General features: G+C 37.1%; 1 protein-coding gene across 3 annotated transcripts in view; it reads left to right on the plus strand.

Moving 5' to 3' along the window:
• Positions 1 to 16403, plus strand: part of LOC112566367 (nuclear pore complex protein Nup205-like) — a 27430-nt gene continuing 11027 nt past the window's right edge. For 2 of the 3 annotated variants that reach the window (XM_025242522.1, XM_025242523.1), the window contains exons 1-24: positions 1 to 89; positions 671 to 813; positions 1721 to 1892; positions 2096 to 2314; positions 3069 to 3154; positions 3794 to 4016; positions 4813 to 4974; positions 5266 to 5378; positions 5702 to 5764; positions 5911 to 6024; positions 6555 to 6674; positions 6929 to 7079; positions 7603 to 7802; positions 7967 to 8149; positions 8464 to 8505; positions 10006 to 10215; positions 11296 to 11478; positions 11811 to 12058; positions 12609 to 12729; positions 13549 to 13639; positions 13736 to 13891; positions 14125 to 14370; positions 15763 to 15906; positions 16104 to 16187. In XM_025242522.1, coding sequence (XP_025098307.1) covers positions 56 to 89; positions 671 to 813; positions 1721 to 1892; positions 2096 to 2314; positions 3069 to 3154; positions 3794 to 4016; positions 4813 to 4974; positions 5266 to 5378; positions 5702 to 5764; positions 5911 to 6024; positions 6555 to 6674; positions 6929 to 7079; positions 7603 to 7802; positions 7967 to 8149; positions 8464 to 8505; positions 10006 to 10215; positions 11296 to 11478; positions 11811 to 12058; positions 12609 to 12729; positions 13549 to 13639; positions 13736 to 13891; positions 14125 to 14370; positions 15763 to 15906; positions 16104 to 16187 — 3508 coding nt within the window. In that variant the 5' untranslated portion in view covers positions 1 to 55. The remainder of the gene's footprint in view (positions 90 to 670; positions 814 to 1720; positions 1893 to 2095; positions 2315 to 3068; positions 3155 to 3793; positions 4017 to 4812; positions 4975 to 5265; positions 5379 to 5701; positions 5765 to 5910; positions 6025 to 6554; positions 6675 to 6928; positions 7080 to 7602; positions 7803 to 7966; positions 8150 to 8463; positions 8506 to 10005; positions 10216 to 11295; positions 11479 to 11810; positions 12059 to 12608; positions 12730 to 13548; positions 13640 to 13735; positions 13892 to 14124; positions 14371 to 15762; positions 15907 to 16103; positions 16188 to 16403) is intronic. The other variant, XM_025242525.1, reaches the window with a different exon arrangement.

Raw genomic sequence — 16403 nt, forward strand, 5'->3', positions numbered from 1 at the left:
AATCCATGTAGCAAGTCCAACAATACGTCGCGGAAGTTATCTGGGAAAAGTCAAAATGGCTGACACCGGCAGCATGGCGGTAAATTTAGGTATGAATCAACTTTCATTTTGAAATAACGCAATTCTGATCAGATATGTAGTGGAGACATCTGTTTGATAGATGGCGCTTTATTACTGCTTTTCTGATGCCAAAACTATGGCTTTACTTAGTAGCAGGTGGTGAGGTTAATGTTGGTAACAGCTCTTCGAGGAGTACTAGTACGGCAGTTGTATTGGTATACATAGTGGTAGTATAATACTACTTACTGTGTTATCGTTCACTAATGTTGCAATTTACAAGGGGCAAATATAGATGACCCTTCATGAAAAGCATAAGGCGAACCAGCTTTAATATTTTGTAAGGATTGGAAAATTCTGAGCCTGTGAGTGAAAAACGAAACTTAATATATTTTTATAAGTGAGAAAGAAAAAAGTAATCTAAGTGGATCTAAGTTACTTTCGTTGCTGTGTTTATTTTATTATTCTATATCAAATAATTAGTAAAGACGTGTTCTCGCGTTTATCTTTAATGCTGTACTTTTCTGAAGTTCATTCGAATCTTCCTTTTTTTCAAAATTTGGACTCAATCTCGTGAGAAAGGAATAGGATCATTTTTTGTCTTTGATTCCAGGTGCACGTCTGTGGGCACCTTACAGAGCTTTACAGGATGTTGTCAATGCTGCCATCCACAAGAGAGAAGCTGGTTCTATTCATGATCTGGAACTGGCACTACGTAGACACAAGCCGGACTTCATTTCTCTTCTTAAGGTTCCCGTAAGTTTCATGGAATTAAAATGTTATTACCTGGATGTTTTGGTTTCCCTTAAAAGAAATCAGACTATGACTAGTATGAATGACTGCATGCATATGGGGCAGACTTGTCAGTGTAAGTTAGCATAATCTTACCTGTCAGTAGGCATGACTCAGGTTAATGGTAGTAAATTTATGCAGCATTTTTTTTTTTTTGTCGTTCGCCTCTTTCACACTTGGAGACCAGCTCTTGATATGAAATTGGTGGTCTTCTGCAGCATGATTTGATAGAATTTGAACTAATTGCTGCATACTATAAAAAATTTTGAAGCATTGATATATGAGGGTAGATTTAAACAGTATTATTGGTAACAAATATAAATATTTATAAATAATGAGTTGGTGCAAAGACATGAACTAAATCAGGCTTATGATTTAGAGTCTCCTTAATTTATAGTTGTTATTTATTTTAAAATTACAAATTTTAAGCTATTTGTATAAGTGAATTTCTATAGAAATCCTGAGTGTCTTTAAGTTTATCAATTATAGAGAAAATAAAAGTATTATTTATTAGAATACCCACAGGTGTTACTTGGTGCTTTATTTCAGTGTGTATCTGTATTTTAGTATTAGTGAGGAATATTTTATACTATATTTGTAATCAATGTAGTTTATTTTATGATTTTAATTTAACTTTTTCTCCACTAATTTGCTAGTGTCATAGATGCTAATTTATTGCTAACTTATTTATGTCCAACATTTCTAATTCTTAATAGTAACAGAGTGAAAGAATAAAGTAATTGTAATTGAAATCTGCTTGCAAGTGCATTTGTTGTAGGGATGAAGATATGACCAACTTCAGTCAAGTGTTTATTTTAAATGTACTTTTTATTTGCTTTATTTGATTTATTGGTACATTTTCTTTTAATAGCCAAAGAATGCAGCAGCAAGGCAGATTGTATCCAAGGCTACCACTGAAGGTTTACATGTACAAGGTGGCCAGAGAACGCAAATATTCAGTCAGCAGTTTGTGGCGGAAGCTTTGATCCTTAGTGATCTGTTCCAGATGGATGAACTGGCAGCTGTTGAGCTTCTTATGGCAGGTAACAATTGTTTTTGTGTTAATTTTTTTGTTCTTTATAAGTCTAAAATTGTCAGGCAGAGATTGTTTTTTTAGACTTCTTCATGAGTGGCAGTGTGAATGACCAGATTGAAAGTTTGCTGTCATGACTTTCTGGTATTTAAAGCTGCATGTATGTCTGCCTATGCAGTAGAGGCTTTCCCTGATATGTTGGTTTTGTTTCAGGTGAAAACCAACGTCCTAACTATCCAGGATTGCCTAGAGGCCTGGTGGCAGTGCTTCTGTTCTACGATGGACGACGTAGTCTGGTCAGCTCTCTGCGCTCACTTTTACAAGCACGTGAAGGTCACACATGGACATTAGGTTTGCCCTCCGATGTTGTCCATCTGGTCACTCATTTTACTTCCCAGCTGCTAGAAGACAAGCTCGTCCACAAAATTCTGGGTGAGGACATATTAGACAATGTATGCTCAAAAAATACTCTTATGAAAGTGGGTTTTTTTTTTCAAACTGAAAAAAAATGTTTTTTACCTTAAGTTCATGAAAAGCTTTTGAAAAAATTTGTAAACTGATTCCATGTTAAAAAATTTAGAGTGTAGAATCAACCAGTAATTTTGTAGCAAATTTTAAAAGTATGACTTTGACATGAACAATTTTTTGAATTTTTATGTTGTTGGCCATGAAGCATTAAATAGTATAACGTGGTCTAATGCCTGCTGGCCTAGTAAATTTTGGCTTTCTCTGTCCCTTAGACATGAAGTAGTTTATAATATGTATGGTGGATCTCATAAATCATAAACGTACTTTAGGGTTACTGGACCTATTGTAACATGTATTATGGAGTAAAATAGGATTCACTGTGTCAGTTCAAGTTGGTGTACCTGTGCTAAGTCTAATTTTATTTAATGCTCTTATTTCTTTCAGCTTCTGTACATTCTTATCTTTGCATCTGCTTAGCTTGCTTCATACAAATGCATGTGTCTTTTATATTTTAGGACATATTTAACATAAAATCATGAAGATAATAACTTCAATGGTTATAATAAGAGATGGAATCCATCCAATTATTATGAATCCATTTTCATAGAATGAATTCGTATTCAACCAAAGATGAAGGCAGTGACATGCATCCAACTTTTTTTTTTTTTTTTTTGCCATGCCTTACATTTTTTACATTCATGAAATTTCTGGACCACAGATCTGATCCAGTCAATGGATCTAGCTCAAGAACTTGACAGATTGCAAAAACAGCGGGCTCTGGGACCACCTAGACATAAAAAGCAGGTTGGTTTCACATTGAAGTCAGTGGTCATCAGTTATTGAAAGTTACCACAGCAATTAAAAGCAACACAGTTTAATAAATATGGTTTATTTTAATGTTTATTCTGCTGTTTTGTTGCGGTTATTGTGCATTATGGTAGGAGGGAGGGTTGGTTAAGATGGCATTAGTAATGTTTGACTGAGAAGTGGAGAAGGAATTAGTGAGAGGTGAAAGGCAGTCATGAAGGTAATCATGGAAACCTTGGTATTTTCTGCCATTTGCTCCTCCACATTCCCACCAAACCACTAAAAAGCTGTATCAGAATTGATGCCAATATATGCTGTGTGTGTGTGTGAGAGAGAGAGAGCACGCTTATGTAAATGTGTGTGCATGCACTCATGAATGTGTTATAGTTCATGAAAATGTTGAAGAAGGTGGGATGTTTTTTAATAGTTCTGTATGAGTGCTTATTTTGTGGTATTTTTAATGAAAATTTCAAAAATAATTTTCTAAAACATCCTGAACTGGTGAAATCTCAAATTCTCCATCACATTTTGCAAATCATGATTATAGATTTTCTGCCTATTAGGTTTTCCACACTTGATGCAGTTGTTCGAAGGTTTATCTCCATGCTAAGATTATGTGCCTGTAAATGGTTGCAGGTCATAGACTTGTTCAAAGAAATCAAGCAGACTCTGGCTGAGTGCCTCTTTTGCCTGGCCTCCCAACGTCCTCTGAATAAGGCCGAGACTTTGAGGCTGGTGGTACATCTGCAGACTGACATCTCCCTGCAGGCTGACCAGACCATGGACCCAGTGTCCCTTTGTCTTCTCATGACACTCTTGTCCTGCTTTGACACCAGTCCACTAGAGCATGGGGATGCAGGTACAGACCTTAATGGTGAAGCTGAGTTTATAAAAAAGTGTGTTGAATGTGAAAGTTCTTGATGGTGCAGTCAAAAGTTTCATGCTGTCTGTTGTGCTTAGTTAAAATGACTTTGGTCTTTACTGAAATTTCTTGTCATCACCCTGTAAGAGATTATAGATATTATACAAGCACAGAGGTGAATGTCATTTATAAAAATATGAAAAAGATACAATCTCTTTAAGTATGGAAGGAATGATTAATTAAATTATTTATTCATGGTTATTTGAATTATTATTATATGTATAATCCTGGAGTAGTTTCAGAAATTGATACAAGGGAAATGTTTATCTTTCCATATTGACAAATAATGATTACTTTCCTGCAGTTTCTTACATCTATCATGCTTTTGTTAGTCTCTATTTCCTCACGCACACACACACACATACTCATACAAAATGTATTTCCCCAAAATCAGCAACACTCCATGCAAAGGGACAGTCTGAGAGCCGAATTTGTTCCAAAATAATGAATAACAGGGCCTGGGCAGTCCCCAATTTATGAACATCAGTGTTCTCCCACCAAATACTGTTTTAAAAAATCTGGAGTATTTTTCACTATGAAAAACACCAAAATCTTTTAGCATATTATCCCCATGCTAAACCTAACCCAACCTAAACTTTAAAATAACACCAATCCCAACCTGAACACTACCCTCTGCCCATCAGTGTTACTTGTACATTTGGCATCTTGATGTTTTCACTGATATATTAATGTGTGCATTATAATCATTCTGTTTTGTAACACCATGTTGCAGAGGTTCAAGCCACATTGCCCTTGGTTGATGACAATACATATCTTGGGGACGTGCATCTTCAGATGAAATCAGACCAGTGGGCCACATCTGGCATCCGAGCTGTCAGCCGGTTTACCTGGGGCCTAATGTTGAGAAAGTTGTCTCAGTATCCTAACTATTCAGGTGAGTGCTGGGACGGATTGACTATGAACAGTCTTCAATTTTTGCATATATATAAAAAACAACACTTTCACTTTTGAGAAAATCGTCATCAATCACTGTTGCTGAATAAATTTGGATAATTTGCAGATTAACAACTGCAGATAAATTGTAGCCTCATCCTTTCTGCCTGCTTCAGTCTTTGGCATTCATTCCTCTATAAAATCTTGATTCCCACCCCACTACACATATAGATATGTATATACCTTGCAATGCAGACAGATGAATTGCTAATTTAAAATGTAATTGCTACAGGAAATAGTGATCTCCTGGAGGATGATGAACAGCTGGTGGAACAGGCAATAGAAGATGACCTTTTCCCTTTTCTGTCGTCTTCTGTTGTTGCTGCTCATGAGTTTCACCACGAAGTAAGTTACCATTCAGCTGTCATCATCGAAAACATTAACTTTTTGTGTTTTTTGTCTTTTCCTTACACCTGCCAATATGTCCACATTATGCATATACATGAGGTAGTTTTAAAATAATTTATGTGCATTAATAAGTACCCTTTGGTTTTGAAGAAAGCTAAAATTTTATTTCAACTAAAATTTAGATTAAAGCGCAGTAGTATGACTGATTGCTTTGCTATGGAAATAAGATAGTGGCTTTTGTAATTACAGCGAACGATGGCATAGCTTTAAATAACCTGTCACCAGCTATCACCATATTTACTCCGTGCTTATCTTTGCAGGAGTTTTATGTCAGGCGAGTGCATTGTTTACTGACAGATTTCATTCTACACATGCCACTGCGGGTGAGGAATACAATTCAAATTTTCCTGAAAAGACTTTTTAACCTTTTATATTATAATCACAAAAGCATAATGTGATTTTTCTGTCATTTTATTCTTCTGGGTTTTAAAAAAAGTAAAATACCCTTTACAAACCTTTTACTTTTCAGGTTAAAGAGCTTCGTAATCGAGGAGATGAAACTGCAAGGCTTATTTTGGCTCATCAGATAGAAGGAATTGAACCTCCTCCACAACGACGAGATTTTCAACATTTATTGGAGCTGGTACCTGCCAATTGTGTCCAAGAAAAGCTTACATATTCCATACTTATATGCATATAGATCCACACGCAGACAGCATGTGCATGCATGCATACACAGATGTATACACACTGCTGATAATCCTTACAACTTGATGGAATGCATTAAAGTGTTTTACACTGACATGCATTTTTACATCTGCACTTGATCCTTTTAAGTTGCTGTTATTACAGTGTTCTTCTTACATTGTACTACAGGGTCTGCAGTTAGAGCAAGTGAGCTAAACTTTCTGACTTTAGTATCATCTTGAAAAAAAGGAAGGAGAGTTCACCTGAGTGATAGCAGCATGTCAGTTTCTGTTCATTGCCATGCTAGTACCAGACTTCTTAGAGCTAACAAGTGTTGATTAGTAATATCACCAATGCAGGGTCAGGCTGAGTTAAGACATGCACCTATTGGATCAGAGTTAACTTCATCATGAAGGGTTGCTATTATTAAAAAAGAAACAACAGAATTTTATTTCTCATGGAGAGCATGTCATCTGCAATTTACAGATAGGAGATGTGTACCGACATGACCCTTTGAACTTGGAGCTGTCTTTGGAGTATTGGTGTCCAGTGGATCCAGTTGCAGCCAATGAATCTGCCTATTCATATCGCCCTCCTCCCCGACAGGTGAGTTGTGTGGCTTTTGTTAATGTTTCTTTTTTGGAATTCCAGAAGTGACTGCCCATCTTCAGCCTTTCAAATGTCAGGAATATTTGAAACCAGGGTATATATCTTTATGTGCAGGTACTGCATAAAATAAAGCAAGGTAAAATAAGAATTTGAAAGAGGAATGGAAAAGAAAAGCTGTGAATCTAGGATATGTTTGAAGACTTGAATCTGGAACTTGGTTAATTCTAAAGTTTGAATTGTCTGTTCCTTAGGTGGCACTATTCAAGTTTGTACGCCTGGCAGGGGACCTGCTTCCTGCTCCACTCTTTGTGCCATACCTGCAGATGCTGACAGGGCTAGCAAGCTCGCCACAGTGTGCTCAACATGCATTTAACTTGTTGAAGATGAATGGTATTAGCTCAGGTAGAGTGTTGAAATGTTTGGAAGTTTTGATTCATGACTTGGTCTTTAGTAGTTGGTCTAGAAATCATCTCACATGTTCTTGGTGGTAACTGTTGTAGTATAGCAGGAAAACAAATTATTCATTCTTGGAAAGGACAATCACTCCTTTTGACACCTAGAATTCATAGCTCTTCCATTTCTCTTTAATAACAGCACAAAAGCTGGGTTTATTTTTGATTCAAATACATAACAATATAACACCAGCATTACCCCTTTAAAATGATTTCTCACAGTTTTTCTTGTTTTCACTTGAGACTAAAATCATTTAGATATCACTATTCCGCCTAGCCTCAGGGAAGGACTTCATGTCTACATACATTGTATCTTCGCTGTCATTTTTGAAAATAGGCTGATGAACCCATAACCTGAAATAATAATTACGCAAGCTGTATTTTAAAAACTTCATTCAAACAGCGAAAACATTTGACAAGCTTCTGATACAGTGAAATATGAATTATGGTGTATGTACATACTGAATGTTCAGGTGGATCAGCAAGCTCAGTGTCTTGGGATCACTTCTTTGACTCCCTCATACAATACTATGCCAGCATGAGACAGGAGAGCCCTGCAGTGATGGAACATGTGGGGGTTCCATTCCGTCCCCCTCCTGTCCGCACCATCACACCTCAGGAGCTGGAGGGACTCTGCGCTGTTCTAAAGCTCACACGGACGATTGCTGAGCAGGTAGCGGTCATTGTTTGGTCTAGTAGTCTTAGTGAAAAGATGTTTCGCATTAACTCATAAGGAAAACTGAATTGGTAGTAGTTTTCATAGATCTAAAAGTGTTGCCACCTGCTTTTAAAAGATGTTCCATACTTATAGAAGACAGCTTTTGTTGTGATGATCAGAATGAGGTGTGCCGGGGATCCTTGTACGAGAACCAGCGCTGGTCTGTGGTGGCAACTCTCTTTGGGCTTCTGGGCTGCAGTGTAGCAGTTTCCCTCAAGGCAGAACTTCTTTTGACACTTGCTGCTTTGTCTCAGACTCCTTTGATTGCTGCAACTGTATGGCACTCATTAGAAGCATCTCAGGTAAGTAAGCAAAAATGCTGGCTCTTTTCTTTTTAAAATGTACTTTTTTTAATTCCTTGATAAAATTGTCTGGACATTCCTCTTGTATGACCCTAGAATGATTACTTGCTGGGTAACAAATAATACACTGTATCTTTTTATGCAGCTACAAGATTGTATATGCATGTGTGTACATGGTCCATTATTTTTGTTTTAGTTGCTTCTTCATCTATATTATTTATTGTTTCAAGATTTTTTTGCCCTTAGAAGTGCCCCAATCTGGCAGAAATACTGTGTTTAAGGTGATCATAAGGCATTTTGATTTTGATTTTCAGATTTTGCCAACCATTCCATCTGAAAAAAAGGGAGGCATTGGGGTAAGTGTTTTGAGCTAGAATTTCATCTAACAATCATTTATTGTTGTTGTTATTTATTACATTTTAACTTGCTTTCCATGCGAATTTTGTAATCTATTTTGCACCCACTTTTCCATCCATTACACATCTGAAAGTGTCTTCAATTCTTCATGATGACAGGCATGTCCTGTTGAGAATTTTTCCAAGTCCCATTAGGTCGCCAATTCTGTGTACCAGCATGCAGGACCAACAAACTGAGGCTGTCCTTCATTGTTTTGACCATGTGACTTCTGAGTGTTGCTGTGTGCAAATGAATGCAGCTGTTTGAACCATGAATATATTAGTCTGTTTGGCGGCTATGGATATGCTGTGGTATTGTTTTGTGTTTTCATAGTGAACTGCCCCAAATTGCCCACTGGGATAAGTAAAATGTTTTCTTATTTCTGGTGACAATGCAATATTAAATCATTTCCAGCAGTCCACAAGTAGTAAAAAATTTTTTTTTAGTTTTAATGTTCTTTGAAAACTCAGACTGAATTATGGGAGATAGGTAACTGCCGGTCCAGGACTAGTAAGCTATTTCTATCTCCCTTAATTTTGCCTTTAAGAAGGGAATAGAGTCACAAAGTAAAACAAAATCAATAAACCCTGGCATGAAGAAATGAAAGCATGTAGAAATAGAATTCGGTGCATTAGTCAGTCAGATAGACAGATGATAGATTAGCGACTATCACATTGCAACGATGCTTGATGCTAGAAAGCTAGAAACACTTTGCTTCATGCTGGCCTGCTGGTTGTTACTTTGCATGTCAGCAGGACAGCTCAGATGTTAAACCAGTGGATAGCGGGCTTTCTTGTTCCTTTTGAGATCATTGACTCCTGTTGCTCATGCACAACTCTAGTCTTTGCTAACCCCACCCCCTTTGACAAATCGAGGTTCTAGCACCTAAGATGTCACTAAGAATAAGCTGCCCTTACTGGGTCCTCAGGAAGTCACAATTCATCAACCTTCCAGGTCGGAATCTGATGATTCACTTAAAGTCATCTTTAACACAATAGGCTTGCAGTTTTCTGTGTTCTCCAGGTTCTGACCAAATAACCCTTGCAGCTCACCCTAGTTCCGTGAACACAAAATGATTCAGCTTTCTGCTTCAGGACCAGTAACCTCCTTCCTTTGATAGACAACCACACCCTCCACCTGTTATCTGTTTTCTGCATAGTCATATAATCTGCTACAATATGAAGAAGAAATACCTTTTTTGGTTTCCACTTGCTGTTATCACTAGTTTTTGTTGTTGTTTTTTTTAGTTGTTGTTTTGTTTTGCTAAGTGACTAGACTACGTAGTATTATCTTTCTTAAAATTGTCTCCTCCTCTTCCAATTACTGTAGAAGCATATTATTATTATTTAGTACTTACATATTCATGAGAGTTGTTCAGTAGACTTACATGTCATAGAAATCTTTTGATGTCCTACATAACAGCTCAGTAATTTCTCACCCATCTGTTCTTATGCCACCAGGTTGAGCTGGAAGAAATAGAGAGCCGCAACGAAGAATATCCGATGACGAGAGCTTTTCTTCAGCTTTTGAACGTCCTGACAGATATCCCTATTCCACCTGGCCTCGGGGCAGGACTGCGTGCTCCTGGTTTTGATCCATATATGGACTTCATCATACAAAGTGTTTTACTCAAATTAAACTCGCGAGCATACAAAGATGCCGGAGAAAAGGTTTGTAGTGTTTGCCAAGAGAATAAATCTTATAATTAAAGAGAACCATTCTGTCTCACTAACAAGTGTGTGCAGGATTTTCTCTTTCATTTATTTTCCAACACTCATATTTTGTTTAATATTTTTTTTTTGTTCTTTTGATGGAATTTTAACACTAGTTGGGTAGCCTGGCACATGGATTTCAGAATGGTTCCATCAGTTAAGGATGCTGTCCAATTGGTTTTTCAGTAACTTGAATAAACACTTTTTTGGTTCTTGATCATTTAGCAAAAAGTTTTGAATGTAAAAATTTGCTACTATTATTATAGCATGACTTGCCCTAAAATCTTCCTATTGAAGGGAAGAAGATTGCAAGAAAGAAGCATGCATTTGCTATTTCTAGTTCTCTACCAAATATCAGGTTTTTTAAAAAGTAAGCTATATAGCTTGATGGCAATATTGTCACTATTTTATTTGAAGATACTTTGTAAAAGAACTTGTATTTATAAAAACTTATTAGTTTAAAAGAGATGTTGCAAATGGCCATGTGTCAGGCTGTAAGTTGAACAGTTGGGTGATATCTTGAACTTCTCATCTGCCCTGCTCATATTTTTTATTATGTATATAATAGTTCACCTGAGTGTTTTCATCGTCTCCACTGCCAGCCATGCTGTTTGCACTTACTGTGCCATGTTTGCTACTTCTGGTTTGAGCACAGATAGGTGCAGGTGATGCACATCATAATTCATACGAAGCTAAAGGACTTAAAGCGCAACACTAGTGCATTTTTTTCTTTATGATCGGGTTAAGTTCATTTAAAAATAATAATTCCCAAAATATGAATACATAATTACACTTAATTTTCAAGATATAAGTCTTCATCACAAAATCCCACAAGAATGTGTTTTTGTGATACTTTATACTTTATTTCTAGCGATTTTCGCTGAGCACTCATGTTAACCTTTATAGATTACCTTTAGGTCTTTTTTGTTGTTTGTTTGTTTTGTTTTTGTTTTTTTATTATAGAAGCACAATCTTTTAAGAACAGGCAACCAATAGGTCAGAGTATTAAATAAAGCAGTTGTTTTTCTTATCTATTAGTGGCAGGTATTGTCAAGTGTACTGGAAATCCTATTCAAGCTATTGAGGGATCACGAGGTGTCTGAAAATGATTTTCGAGATGAGCTCCTGGAACTCCCAAGTGGAGGAACAGTTTCAGCAAGTAAACCACCTGGGTTTATCCTTCTTCAGAACATGTTAAATGATTCTTCATTGTTTAAGATGGTGAGTTTAAATTTTGCATATGTATTGGAGGTAGGGAATGTATATTGTAAACAAAAACAGTAGAATGTAAATTATTTGTTCAGGTGGGAGAGGACACAGATGTGGCTTGAACATTAAAAATAGTTTTCCAAAATAAAAAAAGTGGATCATGAAGGGTTGAATTGAATCTACAATTAAACATTCAAATTTGCAGAAATTATTTTTATATCATACTTAGAGCTTATGGGTTATTGATATTCATTGGCACTAAAGGGCATATTATCATGACATTAAAGTCAACTCCAATAGATTCAGGTAGCGAATCACAAGTGTGTCCTATCCTTTTTGCACAGGTGATGAGAATCCTGGATGAGGCTGTCACACTATGTGAGACCTATGCTAGCTTCTCAGGCAGGCTGTGTCTGGAGCAAGCCGCTTTGCTCTGCCTGCAGATGCTGGTGGCTGCAGCTGAGAAACAAGAAGATTTCGAGGTGTTGATTCGGCAGATGACCTCGTCAATCATGATCACCTCCATGGACAAGCTTCTGCTGAGTGTCAACCCCAAGACGCGTCGCCCTGATTATCTTGTTACCATTGCCAAGTGAGTTTGTCTTTACACCTGTAACTCACCAGCCTTGTTTTTCTAAGGCTCAGTAACTGGGGATAGAGGTGGTATTGTGGTTATGTGTGTGTGTATATATATATAAAATTTAGTTTTTGAGTATCCTGTGACTTCACACTTTGATGATTCAGTGTCACTTCTCCAGAAGTCATTACAAGCTTTATAGCTGTAATTTAGTTCCCATTTTTCACATATTCTGCTCATATAAAATTTATGTTACACACTTTGTTAGAAAGGTTGAGATGCACCTGAATCTGAAGAATTATAGAAGAGAGAGTTTTATAGAATAACCATTTTGCCATGTTAAACCCTCCTCACAGACACTCACCCAGCAAGGGAAGCTTTAAAACCAAGACTGCTGTCCACATGCAACTTGAGACTACATTTATATTGTCAGTGAATCTGACTCTTGATAGGCTCTTTGGTAGTCATGATGAAGATAAACTAAATTAAACCAACATCTTTTTTTAAAAAAATATACTGTTATAGTATCTTGGCATTATAATTGATTCTTTTTTTAATCTTTCAGGTTTGTTATTTTCAACACCAGTCTGGCTTACCATGCATTTGCTGCTGTGAAAATTTTGTACCTCGTCAGTCGGATGGCACCAACACAATCGGATCTCATTAACCTCTTCACAGCAGATTCAGTAAGGCTGTTTTGAATATGAAGCCCCTCATTTTGTTCCCAAATTTTCGTCTTCAACTATTTTGCTCATCTGAGATGGTAATAAAACAATTTCACAAAAGGGTATTATAGGAAATTTAAAGACATCTTTGCCATCATCATCATTGTGACAGTTTATCCTGTTTGATGTGCGGGGTCTGCTCTTTTGTGTGCATGTTTTTTTTTTTTAACCATGTTGCATAACTGGTAACATTCATTCATCCCTTGACTGGTACCACTTGCAAATGGCTGTTCTGGTCCACCAGTCCTGGTTGATGAGGAAGAACATCTAGATGGACACAGTGGTTAACAAGACGTGAAATATCATGTCATGATAGGTCACATTGCCAAACCAGACCATCTTGCACCACTGGTGTTCCCCACAGTTTGCATCTATGCTCCATACAAAGTTATTGATATTATGTTTCTTGCATGAAATCCTGATCACCTCTTCGCTGGTGAAGGTAAAAGTCATCTCCTGACCTTTTCAGGCCACCCGCTTGTTTGTTCTCAAATGCCTGAATTCTCTTTCCATATTGGCCAGCAGAGTCCAAATTTCACATCCATACAACAGGATTGGGATTATGACAGATTTACTTAAAACATGTTTTTGCAAGGCAAAACAGCTGTGTATAAATACATATGAGATAGAATAAGTCCTATTGATGTGCATTTCTTTTCTGCCTTCAAAATACTTCTCTTAGTTTTCATCTGCATTTTTGCTTCTGTATTTTGTTAGTAAGGTGTCTAAGATGCTTCTCTTTTTGTGCCTCTTAAATGTTATCTTTGAATTGTTGTGCAGAGGGTTAGCCAAGAACTCCAATATGGGTTTGTGGAATGTCTGGAGTGTGATAGTCCAGAGGAGGCCAGTGATGATGAGCAAGAGAATGAAGGTAACTAGTTCTCCTTGATTTTTCTCCAGTTTTTTAATTTATTTTGATTTTGTTGGGTCTGATTTTACTTTCTTTTTTTTTTCTTTTTGACAAAAGAAGGTTGGAGTGTAGGCAGGATTCAGAACTCTTTGAGACAGCATGTTGTGAGGCTTTTGCTACAGTCTCTTCAGGGCCCAACACCCAACCTGGCACACTGGCTTCTAGGGTTTCAGATTCATAAGTCAGTATCCAAGACCAATCTACAGGACCCAGGTAATCAGCATTTTTGTGGTGTATTCTTTTCAAAATCATTCTAATCATAAGTAAAAATTAGAAAAAAGACTTGTTTCTGTGCGTGGGTGCGATTTTTTTTAGTGCTTTAGAGATGGTATTCCAATGATTTTAAGCATGACCACGAGGTGTGGGGGGCTTACAATCTTGCCCAAACTCTATGGCTACAGATTCTTGCTGAATGAAAATCTGTTTTATATCCCCTGTTTTCTTAGGTGTTATGGAATCCCCTCGAACGTGTCTGCATGCCATTCTCAGTTTGCTGGAGCAAGGAGTGGAGGGTGGGCATGGCCCACGATGCCTTCATGAAATGCCATGCTTTGCCGAACTTGCCTACCAACTTATCTACAAGCTGTGTGCCAGCCGGGATACTTCAGCTCCCACCCTGCGGTACTTGAGGACCACACATGATTTTCTTTACCAACAGCTGAGACACTTACCCTTCATTCAAAGTGACTACAGTGAGTCGAGTGTCACGACATGTCTATGACTAATGTTTATGGCTAGTGTATTAGAAGGTGGCTTACCTTGCTAGTTAACATACTGCAGAGCAGGTAATTGGTTTAAAGTCTGGGTTTACTGGTTGGAAAATTCTTCTGACCAGCCAGCAGCTCTCTAGCAGCAAATGGGTACTGAAAGAGAGGGTTGCATTTTTCCTTGCACAAATTGTACGCTATGCAGACTGAACTCTTTACCTGTAACATTTATTTAAAATTTATTTAATGCATAAAAAAGGTTTTAAACAAAAGCAGAAGCCAGTCCAGTATTGACTATATAATAATACTCCAATTTTGCAGTCGAATGGAAAATTGTTCATGCAAAATAGGAAAAGAACAGAAATATAAGTTATTTAAAATCTTGATTAACTCACTGGACATTCTGTTCCATTATAGTCATGGCCTTTGTGCAATCTGTGCATGCATCATTCCATTTATGTCAAAATGAATTAAAACATTTAGCACACTAATGCAGCACTAAATGGGAGGCAACCATCCATTGAGCAGCTAAGTTTAGGGTATCAAGATCAATCAGTCCCTTCAATTGTTCTTAGAATGTCAGCATTCTTTAATATATAGCTGTTAGATCTGATTGCCAGCATTGGCTGAAAGACTGAGCTCTTATGGTTATTGCTTTCACCAAGAATTGAAAAGAAAATTCTTGCGAGTGAGATCTAGCTAGATGTATTTTTGACGAAGAAGAAATAGTTTTTAATAAATTTGATAGGCAGGATTTTATTACTATTTTACTTTTTAAATCAACGATGAATTCCTGTGGTAAGATCTTATGTTCTGATTTTTGAAGCATGCACCAGTAATGGTGATGTGTTTGATTTATTAGTTCAGCGAGAGACCTGCATCAGTAATTGAGTTGTTTTCTGTTGGACTTGTGAAACACTGTAATAGTACTGATGTCTGCTTTAGGAACTGTTTTGGGGTAATCGACTTTATAATGTGTACATTCAATGGGGACTGAATATGACAAGTTCATGTTATTGGGGGAAAAAACCTCAGGAATAGCTGATCAGAAAATATTGACATTTCTACTCAACAAAAACAAGGTAGTGAATATTTGGTACTTCCTTTTGATTAAAGACATATTCAGTAGATATTTTATTTTGGTCTTACAATTACAATTTTGCTCTTTTCCTATTTTGCACAATGGGTTTTTGTTTTAACTGCAAAATAATCAGTGGATAGTTTGTTACTACTGGTTTTTCCAGAAAGAAAATTAAATATAAGCACAACAAGCATTGGAGAAGGGGGCATGCAAAAAAATGGGAAATAAAGGCCCAAATTAACGGCTTTGGGTGGTGGGTGTGTCTAGGTAACATATCAGAGGTTCTCTATTTTCAGAGGTGTCCATCATCCCGCATCAGTCCTGGCTGCTAAAGACGGTGGCCATTGAACTGCGAATGACAGCCCTTAACCGACAAAGATCACATTGCCAGCGGCTTATCCGCTTGTTGCTGGGGGATGATGATACAGATCAGACTCAAGGTGAGGCCCTGGCATTTTAAAATCCATAATTACAGAAACAGTTATTAATAAACACAAATAAAAAAAGATTCTGCTGCCTTTTCTCTTGATGCGTGCGTGAGACGTAATAAAAAACCAAAAAACTTTGCATGCTGTGGTTGTATGGAGAAGATGAGAAGTCTTATGTTTGGTTTTCCTAATTTATTATTTTTGTGTAGTGCTCAAGCCTGTTGGCGGGGAGGAATCTGAAATGATCACCTGGGACCAAGAACAAACTCAGTCATCTGCAGTGGCTTTAATTGGTTAGCTTTTAATCATTGAGTGCTGTACCATAATTTAACTTTAGTTATCCTGTTTCACAGAGACAGACATCCCCACTAGTTTAGATATCACTGAGCAGCAAAGGAGACAATTATACATAAAGACATTGAAACAGTCAGCAGCACACAGGTGTGTCCTTAGCTTTCTGAAGGATTGGATCCTTTTATCCTATCCTTTTTACCTATTGTAAGTACAGT

This window comes from Pomacea canaliculata, linkage group LG6 (assembly GCF_003073045.1).
Source record: "Pomacea canaliculata isolate SZHN2017 linkage group LG6, ASM307304v1, whole genome shotgun sequence".
Classification (NCBI taxonomy): Eukaryota; Metazoa; Mollusca; class Gastropoda; order Architaenioglossa; family Ampullariidae; genus Pomacea; species Pomacea canaliculata.